Genomic DNA, 12,992 nt, shown 5'->3' with positions numbered 1-12,992 from the left:
TGGGATTACCATCAATGGCCTGGGTGCTGGCATAAAGGAGCAGTGACAGCATACCGATGTGTGTAAATTTATAGCCCTGAGCAGACCGTTTCTGATCGACGATCAAGTGCGGCCTGCTAGACCCACTCATCCAAAGTTTCACTCAAGTGTAGCATTCACACCCTTGCGCTGACCAGGGGTGTAGCCTGATCAGTAAGAATGTGGGTGAGCTTCAGATTTTCCATCAATCACGCCGGCATATCTTGTTAGCATACATAATATGAGAAGCAGGACACAAGGGGTTATAAGAAGCAGTGTTAAGAGAGGAGTATGGATTGTTAGGGGGACTTAAAAGACATATTTTTCAAACAGACCACATTTTTAAGGCATTTAAAAGAGAGATGAGAGAGAGTATGAGTTTTTTGTCTGTGTGGTAACTGGTAAGAGTCCTAGGTGAAATCCGACAATCATCTCACCACAGTGTACTGAATGCACCTGTACCCAACTATTTACTACAGAATACATTTTTTAGGGGGTGTAACACCCCAAACACCCTCCCTGAGGCTACCCCCCCTTGTACTGACATTCGCATGGTGGATGTATAGCAAATGTCTGGTAGCAAGACTCCATGTATAGAGTGAGCTTTACTCCTGGGACCAGTGGGTTCAGTTTCGGAAGGGTCCTCATTTAGCATTGCACATGATTAAAGGTGGAAAAAAGATTCCCAAGATTGTGGAAGTATATTGCAAGCATTCCTGTAACTGGATGTTGGAGACCTGGACACTGAAGTGGAGGATGGAGAAAGGGTGCCCCTAATAATTCTATGAGGACCTTCTAGCAAAGGATAGCTCAGTAGGGTGTCTAGAGCACTGCCATTTGCTTGAGGAGATGGGATGAGTCTATTAACTGGTTCAAATTGCTCCTGATTGTTTTTCCCTGGGTTATATTATGTTGTGTTAAACCAAGCTTTTATAGCTCATGTTCACCAAAGGTGTGAATAGCCAAGTTTTCAGCAACTTCCTGAAGCTTATATATTTTGCTGCTGTTCTAATTTCAGTTGGGAGTGAGTTCCAGATATGGGGACCTATCACTGAGAATCTTGCTCCTCCCAGCCTCTTTTGCTTAAATCTCGGGACCGTTAAGAGGTTCCCTTGAGCTGATCTGAGATTGCGTGTCAGGGTATAGCTCTGGATTTTTGAAGATATAAACTCCGTGCTTTTGTAATGGAGTGTTTTAAAGATAATGCAGCCTGTTTTAAAGATGGTCTGGCAACCATAAGTTCATGGAGCTTCTTCATCAATGGTTTAATATGACAGTGCCTATGTTGTTTGAAGCTTGGTTTTGCTCCTTTTTAAGTCTGAGGTTGAGGCCTGTTGGGAATCCCAGGTAGAGGGTGTTTGCATATTCGATTCTTGATAGGACTAATGCAATGGTGATTTGAATAATTGCTTCCATTGAGAAGAATGTCCTAATTTTCCTCAGTTGGAGGAAGCACTAGGATGTTACCGCTCCTATCTGTGATTTCATGGTTAGATATCTCATCAATTTGGATACCCAGAATATTAACTGCTTTCTTTGGTATAGGGGGAGATCCCATCCCCATCGGCCAATAGGAAGGATTACAGTGGTTGAACTTGTTATTGCTGATGACAATCTCTGTCTTAGCAGAGTTGAGCTTCAATTGATTATTATTCATCCAATCTCTAATATATAGCATGGGGTTTTGGAAGAACTCCATTGATTCCAACGTATCGTCAGTAGTAAAGATCATCTGCATGTGGTCAGCGTAGTTATAGATGTTTGCCTTCTTCTGCTGGAGGGAGTGTACCAAAGGGCGAATATAGAGATTGAAAAGATGTGGAGATAATGAAGAGCCCTGTGGTACTACACAATTCAAGTGGACTTTAGCTGAGCGGTAAGGGAGGAGGCAGACTGATTGGGCGTGATCTTTGAAGAAGGATTTCATCCAGTCTAGGGCGGCCCCTTATATGCCTACTGCCTCGATTTGGTCATACAAAATCACATGATCCACCGTGTCAAAAGCCATGGCTACATCTAGTAGGACCAGTGCCTGAGTGCTGCCTCCATCTGCTTTTTCTCTCATGTCATCCTCCAAGAGAGAATGACTGATTCAGTTGAGTGAGTGGGTCGAAAGTCTGCTTAGTGGGGATCAAAAAATGTAGAGTCCTCTAGAAAGCAGCATAAGTCGTGGGCCACGTGTGGCTCTAGGATGTTTGCTGGGTAGGGAAGAAGAGAGACTGAGCTGTAGTTTTGAAATAACAGAGGGATACTAAAATGTAATTGGTTGGTCTAGACAGAGCCTCATTTGCAGATAGATTAGCCTATATTAATCAATAAGATATAGTACATCTCTATTTTTTTCCTTGGTGGCTGAAATATGGGAGAACTCCTTTAATACACATTCAATAACTTACGTACACCTCCAAATGACACTGGAAGTAGACTTGGTGACATTGGAAAAAAAGTAAAATTAAAACAGAACTACACTGACTTTAAAATACAATACATCATCACCAAATTCCTATTGCTAATTCCTATTACTATTGCTTATTACTTGATGTTGTGTTTAAAGAAACGGTACTCGGACCTGTCTTGTAAATTACACAGTTGCACAGTGCTCAGCCCTGTATTAGTAGTTTTATGTACTCTAATATTTTGATGACATCATTTTCTCTTTTAGTTAATGTAGTTTTACAATCTTGTTTTTCAGCAGAATGGAAATGCTTTTTCAGAAAATGATGCAAAAATATCAGCAATCACAGAAAATCACATTTCAACTAATCCTAAAACTGAAGACGTGGTAAGACACAATCCACCAACAATGTCATCCAATTTAAGTAAAACAAAGAAGTGTGTGTTTTTGCCAGCCATTTCTTTCTTCATAGGACCGAATCTTACTGAAAAGTGTGTCCTTGGTAAATTGTGTCTTTGCTGGAAAACATTAAGATATGGACTCTGATGAAGACACTGTTTGCAAGTATGAACAACTGCTTTATGTTTTATAATTGATTAGAAATGCACTCATAAAATCATACATATTAAAATATAGTCACCCATAAAGGCGCCAGGAAGTAACCCTCCCTCATTGTACAAAAGAAGTGAAATGATGGCTATGCTTAACTGTGCTGCAGAGAAGGCAGGTCCACTGACTAAGATGTGTGAGCACTGAGATTGGAGGTGCATTGTCAACTGTGGGTGGTGGGGATAGATAGATGGAAATGCTCTGTCAGAGCAGTGGGTGTGCCCCAACGCTGCGGGAGCTGGATCAGAGCAGTGTGGGTGCCGTGGATGGAGCTGTGCTGCTCCTCTCAATGGAGTGGTGCATGGAGAGAGAGGTAAAGGTGTGGAGGGTGGTGCTGCATTGGTATTGTAGTGCAGGTCCTGCCCTGAAAATTGAGGAGCGTTGCTGGAGTTCTGTGAGACTGAGAACTGAGGTGCATTATTATATATGTCAGTGTGGGTGGTGAGCATGGAGGGTACTGCTGCAGCTGTCTGGCTGTTGTACATTGCCAGAGCAGTGTGAGTGTGGAGGACAGATGTGCAGTTTCATAGCAGTGTGGATGGTAGGGTGAGGAGCTTTGCTGGATGTGTGTGACAAGTTGCCGGGAACTAAGATAGACAAGAAAGCTGCCAGTTAATTAGCTAAGAACTGATGTACAGCCCACTGTATGTATATTGTATTGTGGACAATAGTTCTTTGATAACAGAAAACTAATAGTGTCTGTAGACCGGACCTAAAAATAGAGACAGACCAGAACTACCACCAAAAGATGGCATTCACAGAATTCAATCGCACCCTCTAATAAGACTCCCTTCCTGTGAAGAATGTGCTTCTATTTTCTTTATTTTCACCACCAAAAAATAGAGGCCACAAAATTCTATTTCACACCCTAATAACTATCCCTTCTTGTGAAAAGTATACACATATTTTCCTTATTTTCAAATAGTTGTGTGCCCCCAACATATTGCACTTTGATCAATTTGGCACATCCAATAAACTTTAAGCAGATTGCTTTTTAGCAAATGGTCTGCGGAACACCACACATAATATTCAGGAAATCTATACTAATTTCTATGGGGCCGATTAGCAGAACTAACTTACGACAAAATCCTATACTTACTACTTTTGTTATTCACAGAAGGCATTTAGTAGTCTTAAATTAGGATTTTGTCTTAAGTTAGGATTCCGCAAAAGTCAGCTCTCCTGCTTTTGGCAATCCTCGCTTTGCTGTACCAAATTCAGAACAAGGCTATAAGCTTGCTAAGTGTGTGAAGCTGGGGTGTGCTGTTTAAAGCACAGGATAACAGAATGGAAATTTGTTTTACGTGTGAGTAAGTGTGCATTAATGCTAAGGCTTTAGTGACTTTCAAGCAGGTAGAAACCCAAATTATAAGTAATTAATAACATTTATTAGCCCATGTTAAGGCACTCGTCTGGATTTTCGGTCTCAAAGAATATAAAGAATCATTGAGGCATATAAGAATATGAATTCACCTTCTCAATTAAACACTTGAATATGACATGTATTGGCTTCTTTTTAAGTTTCCTTAAATTGCTTGGTGCAATCTGATTTATGTTGCTGCCCAATGCATTTTGAAGCAATGACGTTCTACTTCGAAGTACAGTATTCACGCTTATTTTTTACTATAGTCAGGGGCGGCTCTAGGCTCATGGCAGTCCTGGGCAGGGAGCGTAGGTAGGGGGCCCCGGAAGAGGGGGTCTGGGCGGGGTGGAGCCCCCCCGGACGGGGGAGTCAGGGTGTTTGGAAGTGGAATAGAGCCGGAAGCCGCCAAAACCCTGCCAGGGGCCGCCACGCAAATATGTATCCATCCTCAGAGGATTGTTATATTAAGGATATATATTGGCGTGGTGGCCCCTGGGGTTTGGTGGCCCTGTGCAGGTGCACAGCTTGCACATGCCTAAGGACGCCCCTGCTATACTCAACAACACGTTCCCACAAATTGACTGTGGTGTTGCCTTGTCACGAACGAGATGTTGTTGCTATCAGGTTTCGTGTACTTCATGTACCTCTAGTGCTTAATTTGAGCCGGCGACGGCTAGTGGGGACCACCGGCACCCATTTTTAGGGACCTGCAGTTATTTTTCTGCATTAGACAATTACCAAGAGCAAGAGGGGGGAAAACACAAAAAACGGAAAGACGAAGGAAGAGAAAGATGGAAAGATAATTCACAAAGGGACAAAGCAGGAACCTGCAGGAGTGAGATAAAGGAGCAGGGAGTGTCTGGTAGTGAATTAAAGAGACATGAGGGGATTCAAGGCTACGCAGTTTAGGTATTCTGTGCCCGACATTTAATTGAACCAGCCACGGATTTTTGAGCAGGGCTTTGGGCACCAATACGTATTCTTTTACACATTAACCACTGGAATATATGATTATACCACGATTTCAATTACCACGCATGGCTTTACCACGCAAATTTTACATCGCAAGTGGCTTTACCACGCTGGTATTTACAACGTAGGATTTTACTACGCCTAGAAACGTCTTACCTGCACGTCTTTCTCTACGAGCCCTTACTTCCATCCTCCATTGAAACAAGCGTCAAAACACGTATACCAAAATAAAAAAAGGACTGTTTTTTTGACGTACACGGCACGTCTTTGGGGGAGGCTCTTTCCTTTTTCTTTTAAAATTATGTTCGTTTTTTTTTTTTAAAGTAAACTGCTTGTTATTTTTTGGGGGGGAGACCCCCCCCAGCCCCCCTCTGCCCCCGCTTGTTATTTTTTTGGGGGGAGACCCCCCCCAGCCCCCCTCTGCCCCCCAAGCCCACGCAGAACGACTCGAAGGAATACCACATCTCCCCCCCAGCCCGTGGTAAAGACGTCGTGGAAGGCACCCTGCGTGGAAGGCACCCTGCGTGGTAAGTGTCACGTGGTAAATGTTAGTAGTGGTAATGCCTTCGTGGTAAATGATGTTTCCCTAACCACTGCGTACCTCAAAGTTGGTCTGTTGCATGAAGTAGCAGGAGATTCGTCTTTTTAAATAATTTTTTTAATTCCAGCATGATGTGCATGTTCAGATGACTGGTGGAAGTGAGCTAGGGGTCCAACAAGAGAGACAAGGAGCAGCAACAAGGAATAATTTAACTACACCATCAGTGGTGGTAGACAAGAAGAGGTTGTTGCAGGAGTGTCAGTATGGTATTAAAAGCATGGAATGCAGCTCAAGGAAGTGCAAGACAGGATCATATTCACCCCTGTACTGAAAGAGAGGATTTTAATATTTTATAATGTCTTGTAACCGAGGAAAACACAAAGGTGATGCCTTATTTGTGAATCAGATTACTTAAATCATTTTTGCCCTAAGAGCGATGGGTATGCCCAGATGTGGGCACCATACTTACCACGCCGCAGGACTGAAGCTATATCTAACTGATGAGGCCTGATAAGCTGAAAATGGCCTGAGACTGCTTTTATGTTCTCACCAGGAGGGAATTTGACCTGACAGTCCAGGCTCGACTGTTCCTATAGGAGCAAAATCAAGACTGGTGTGCTTATAACTGAGCTCTGTTTTGCGTAGTGTAGTGGGTAAAAAACAATAGAATGGAATGTGGCCATAAGTGATTGCCAGTGACTCAGACTAATCGAAGCATTCCTTGCAACGCTTTCCGGTTTGTTGCAGTAGGCACCCTGATATGCTCATACATGGGTATCTTGCTTATAGCGCCACACTGCTCAAGCCATAGATCACTGATGAAACCTAAGTAGTCGAAACTGGTCTGGAGTTGCATGTTTTGCCATCTGGAGAGGGACCTGGCCTGGCAGTGTGTTTAGATTGTTCTTATTGGAGCTGGACCAAGGCTCATTTGCATATTGAACGATTTTATCTAGACTGGAATGGCAGGATCAAAACGATGGTATGGAATGTAGTCTGAGCAGTCGCCAATTGCTGAGATGAATGCACACATTGATTATATCACTTTGCATCACTTTGTAGTTGAATCTCAGTTGTTCATATGAATTCATTATTACTCGAAAGTATTACGATTATGTCATCATCAACCACGTACAACCAAATCAACTCATTTGTTTTCTTTTTTGGTCATTATTAAATGCCGCACTTCCGCACTTCTCGTTTTCAATTCCACGGTTAACTGATGAGTTTTACTTAAGCTCATCAAAACACTTGAACATCAACATCATTCATTCCAACATGAATGTTGGTGGATTGCTTTTTTTTCATACATTAACCCCTATGGTTTCAGTAAAGTGCACAATCATGCCTTTTTTTCTTTACTGTTTTTATTCTTTAACTTCAGACTTGTTAAAATAGTATGCTTGTTTGAGCTTTTAACGTATGGGTTTATTGAAAAAAAATCTTTATTTAGATATAAAACAAATATCTTTAAAAGAGAATTTCCAGTTCATATTATTTACAAATACTAAAAACAATGCAAACACAGCGAGAGTCTAAATGATCATCTCCTCTGTCTCCAAGTTACAAGTATTATTAAAACTACTCCACTAAGCTATGATTTCATACATAAACAAACCGTAATCACAAGGAGCTATTTAAGCTATTCTTGGCGCTAATTGCCTACTGGGTTGAGACTTTTAAAAGTGTTGTTTAATTTAAAAAAGGTAGGGGAGAAGCTGTAGCAGGCCACTTTTGTTTAAAATTGCGATATGCATGCTGGATCAAGTTTGTCAGTCTTATGTTTGGATCTGTGTTATCTGGACTCAATGCCGCAATAATGGCTTGCCTGCAGGTCCGAACACCCAGCCGATTCCATTCCCCCCTCAGCTTAAGCCTACGTTGGAGGTCGAAGGTGGGGCAAATGCAAACCACATGCAGTAGCGTTTCTGCTGCTTCGCCACATCCTCTGCAGGTTGTATCCTCCTCCGTGCGACGCCAGGGGGGTAAATTTTGCAAAAATCGCCAGTCACCCATTCTAATAGTTATAAAACTACGTTTTAAATACAGTGAATAAGTGCTGGAGAGGTAAGAGGCACAGATTAGCCGATTATAGGAATTAATAACTGCCCATGAATGACTTTGTTTTGAAAACAGTACTTTGTCACTAATGAGTGATCGCGTTCTTGCACATTTTTTGATTGCGAGCTTAAATGCTGACTGACTGGGGTTGAGGGCCCAGAGGCCGTCTGCTGACATTTGTTGGATATAATCCTTAAAAAGATGGCCGAATGTTCCTTCTGGGTTTTTCTCAGATATTTCTTGCCAGACTAGGGACTCTAGTGTGCCTGGGTTGGATTGTCTTAGTTTGTGGCACAGATTAAGAAATACCCCAATGCTAGAAACATCATAATTCAATAGCCCCCATCTCTAATCTAATCTGTGGAGGGGATGCAGAGTGTGGCAGCTGAAGAACCCTTTTATAAATTTTAATCGTGTGCTGATTTAGAACAGTGTTCAGTTTGCCCTTGAATATCCCTATACCAACGACAGGGTGGGGCCAATTTTCGCTTTCAGCACTTCCAAAAGGGGTAACAAAGTGGGGCCTGACAGGTTTTTCGAAAGCTTAGTCATTGACACCGCAAGCATTGTTGCTTTGGCCGCGATCTCGTCGCGCTGCTTTGTGAGGTTGCCTCTGGAGTCTAGGTGGACCCCCAGATATTTATACGACTTGCCTGTAGCGAGGGCATTATTATTAAATGACCATCCACCACCAGCATATCGCTTCTTCCCAAACGGAACAACCTGGGTTTTCTTCATGTTGACTTCTAATTGGTTCTTAATCGTATATTGCAGCAGTGTGTCAAGAAGCCTTTGCAACCCCACCCTTGTGCGGCTAAACAGCACCAGATCGTCGGCGTATAGGAGATTACTTAATGCCGTACTTCCTACCTTTGGCGGATGGCTATTAACCTCATCCAGGGTACTAGATAAGTCAGCTATGAACAAGTTGAAGAGAAGGGGGGCCAGCATGCATCCCTGCTTAACGCCTCTCGTTGTTGAAATTCTTCGCGAGAGATGCATGCCGGACCCTAACTTCACTCGAACCCAGGTTCGTGAGTGCAGTTGAATAATTGCATTCAATAAATTGTCTGGGATTCCCCACTTCCTCAGCTTTTCTCATAGGGCCTCCCTAGGGACCCTATCGAAGGCGGCTTTGAGGTCGACAAAGCAGCAGAACACAAACCTAGATGTAGAAAGGGCTTTGTCGACGATGGATGACACCACTAATAGGTTGGTCATGGTCCCCGAGTTGGCAGTGAACCCGGTTTGGTTCATTGGCACCCGGTTGTGATCATTTGCCCAATACCTCAGGTCTTCCAAAAGGAGCCCTGCGTAGTGTTTGGCCTCGATGTCCAAAAGGGCTATGAGTCTGTAGTTATCCGGGACAGCATGCAAACCTGATTTATAAATAGGGTGGATTATTGCACCCCGCCACGAGTCTGGGATTGTTGCAGTTCTCAATGCATAGTTAAAAAGGTTTGTTAACAATCCAGACCAAAAGATTATGTCCGATTTAAACAGGTTTTGTGGGAGGCCGTTGGGCCCGGGTGCTCCGTCTTGTCTAGCCTTTGTCACTGCGATGATGGCCCTGTCTTCCGGCACCTGGTAAGCCTCGTCGTTCAGGTGGGTTGGCTCAGTGGGGGTACACCCTTTAATGCAGAGACCGGTGTCCGGTTCTCCTTGCAATCCATGTCCTGCAGAATCAGGGTGAACTTGTGTCTTAACATGGTCCGTGAGGTAGTTGACCCAATCTGCTTCTTGTATATTTGCAGTTCCAAAGCTTGAAAAACTCGAGTTTGAATAATTGATTAGAGCCCAGAATTTCCTTGAATTTTTGCTCTTGCTCTCCCACACCAGTTTGCACCAGAATTGATTTTCATGTGTCCGCTTGTCGTTGGTAATCACCAGCCTAAAAGCCTTTTGGGATCTGTGATATGTGTTTAAGATTTCACTGTTCCCGGGGAATTTAACGAGCAGCCGTAGCGCGTTGTTTCTTGCCTTTTTAAGCGATTTTGTTTTTAATGATGCTACAAACTTGCAGGACTGGGTTCGGCTATGAATCTGCATATTAGCTGGACAACTGCTGGTCAGGTGGGAGCAGAGCATAGTCCATGTAGCAGCCGGTGAGGCATCTAGCTTGTTACAGCCTTTTATAAAATCCATGCACACTTTCAGAATTTTAGGGCTGATATCGTCGCTCCACTTCAGGCGCTTTAGATTTTCAGTGTATGTTCCCTGACAAGTTAGAGGTGCTGATTTATGGGACCCTGGCATTATGTTGAAAGAGATAACCTGGGGCCTGTGGTCACTTTCAGTTCGTGGAAGGATAATGAAGGTATCTAAATAATGAAGCAGGTCAGCGTTGCAGATGGTATAATCCAGATGGGAATATTTGCTGCCATTTGACCAGGACCAGTTTGGCGGAGTGTCACCTGCAGACCTACTATTCATTACCAGGAAGCCTGCGCTGTAGAGACTTGACACACAGAGTTCTCCTAGTTGGCTGTGGACTAGATTAAGCGGTCTGGTTTGAGTTAACGCCTCAGTGATGTTAAACAAAAGGGGCTCATCAGTGTCCGCTGTTTTTCCCTGGAATAGGTTGGTGTTAAAGTCCCCTGTAGCGATGCAATCTGAATTTGGGTGCTCAGCGGCTATATTGCTCATGATTTCTAATAGGCGGGCCAGATGGACTTTTTTGGTGCGAGAGTTTGGGTTAATATACACATTTAAAAGAAATAGGGAACGCAGACTTCGCCACCGATTAATTTTAACCCCTAGTATCCAGTCTTCTTTGATGGATAGTTGTTTAATTGTACCTTTTAAATTGGTAGATATGTAAGTTGACAGGCCGCCTTTTGCATGACCGTGGGGACTATCCCTAAGTGCTGGGTTCCAAAATTCAATAAACCCAATGATAGGGTGGCCGTCAGTTGCCCAAGTTTCCTGCAGAGCTATTGCTATGTGCTCACGTAGAAAGGAGAAGGTTTCTTGGTTCTTGATTTTTTGGTGAAGCCCGCTGATATTCCAGGAGCACATTAAAAATGTGGCATGCCCCTGATGTTCGTCTATAGTGGGAAAAGCTGCAGACTGAGTTGGCGCGCCCAAAGGTGTGTTTGTCGTGAGCGGGAGCCCTGCTGCTGGAATTCGTTCTGTACATTTAGATGACAGAGTCGCTGGAAGCCACCCCCAGTCTTGAATAAGGTCGGCATCAGGAACCTCTGTTTGTAAAGTATTACGGTGATCTAAGGGCCCTGATGCATTTTTTAAGATCGAATATGGTCTGACATTTGCAGCAAGTCTAGTACTCACGGCTTGCTGGAGCAGTGGCGAATGAGGGAGCAGGGAAATAGGGTAGCCAGAGTTGGAGTATGGATAGACTCTGATACCCCAGTTTCGCAAGATGGTCTTGTGATCCAAGAAAGCTTCCACCCATCTAGCCAATTTAAATGACACCAAGGTTACCTCGGACGGTTGGGTGCCTCTGGGTGGAAGGAACTCTATAGATTCAATGTCCTCCGAGGCCAGCCCTTCAAGCCTACCTACCATTAATTTTAATATGTTTGATCTATTAAGGATATCTTGGCGGCCCTTTGATTTGTATTCCGGGACCAGTAGGAGCTGGTGATGTAGCGTGTTGTCTTTTATCGCATGCTCAGACTTATTTATTTCATTGGGCAACTGCCCTGCGTCTGTTTCGTGCTTCTGGTCAAACTGCCGAAAGGAGGTCTTCAACGATTGTTGTGTGAGACTGGGCAAATTCACATGTTTATTGTAAATTGTTTTTTATAAGACATTCTAGATGTGACGTTATCAAACTTATTTATTTCATTGGGCAACTGCCCTGCGTCTGTTTTGTGCTTCTGGTCGAACTGCCGAAAGGAGGTCTTCAACGATTGTTGTGTGAGACTGGGCAAATTCACATGTTTATTGTAAATTGTTTTTTTATAAGACATTCTAGATGTGACGTTATCCACTCCAGGCGGTGTTGGGGCCGGCGCTAGGTTAGTTTTTCCTTGTCCCGTCATCGGCCTCATTGGCTTAGGCTCGTTGGTTTCGTTGATTTTCAACCTTAAGATTTCTTTAACTATGCTGGGCACATCTGTTACAATTTCTGTGGTTGGTTCGCTTGAGTCAGGGACACTCGTCGCGCCCTGTTGGATGTCGGGCCCTGTTGTTTCTTCTTCTGGATTTGTCAGGGGTGACTGGGCACCCGTCTCACTTAGGGACCTGTTATTTGCCGTTTTCTCAAAAATGGGAAAAAAATGCCGGTGAGCCGTGTGGATGGGTGCCTTAGTTTTGTTTCTATTTTTTCGCTGACGTTTACGCTCTCTCTTACTGCGCGGTGGAGGGGGACTGATGGTTCTTCCAGTGTGGACCCATTCAGAGACCCTGTACTGGCCTTCAACCCTGTGACTGAATGGTCCGGGCTAGCTGTGCGCCCGCACAGAGCCCCGCCGTTTTCGACCTTCAGTTTGGGTTGAACAGCGCTTATTGGCAATATTTGTGATTGCCCGCTATTCACCTGCCCATTGTGTTGAATTGTGCAGGGAGCTGTTCCGTCGGGTAACTCCCTTTCTTCATTTATGATGGGCCAAGAGTTGGCGGGGTGTTGGAACAGGGCGGGCTGATTTTGATATTGCAAGCTGGATTTTGTAAGTGGGTTACCTCCCTTCATGCACTTAACTTCTTTTATGATGCTGGATAGGAGCTCTGGGAGCGAGGAGAGAGAGTCAATGATTGGGGAGCAGCAACAAACCGATTGTACAAGCTTTGTGGACGCCTGCGCCCCTATTATTAGGTTATTCAGTTTGTCAAGTTTGTTGTCAATCCCTGACGTAAAAAGCGCTAGAGTGTTTAAAAGGTCAACCTGGACCTCCAGCTTTTCCGAATGGTAATTTAGAGCGGTGACTGTGTGTTCAAAAGTCTGAAGAAGTTGTGGCCAGACACTGCTTACTACATGCTCTTCTTTATGAAGTTTTTTATTGAGCACTGAATTAGGTGTTGAATTGGGAGAGGTTTTGGTGTCTTTAAAAAAGATTGATAGGTCTGCT

General features: G+C 43.8%; 1 protein-coding gene across 3 annotated transcripts in view; it reads left to right on the top strand.

The window, feature by feature from the left end:
* The window catches only part of SLC23A1 (solute carrier family 23 member 1), a 447,395-nt gene that overhangs the window by 200,729 nt on the left and 233,674 nt on the right, over positions 1–12,992 (top strand). For 2 of the 3 annotated variants that reach the window (XM_078653352.1, XM_078653350.1), the window contains one exon: positions 2,711–2,800. In XM_078653352.1, coding sequence (XP_078509478.1) covers positions 2,711–2,800 — 90 coding nt within the window. The remainder of the gene's footprint in view (positions 1–2,710; positions 2,801–12,992) is intronic. The other variant, XM_078653351.1, reaches the window with a different exon arrangement.

This window comes from Lissotriton helveticus, chromosome 7, assembly GCF_964261635.1.
Source record: "Lissotriton helveticus chromosome 7, aLisHel1.1, whole genome shotgun sequence".
NCBI lineage: Eukaryota > Metazoa > Chordata > Amphibia > Caudata > Salamandridae > Lissotriton > Lissotriton helveticus.
This window is presented reverse-complemented; position numbering and strand designations above follow the sequence as displayed.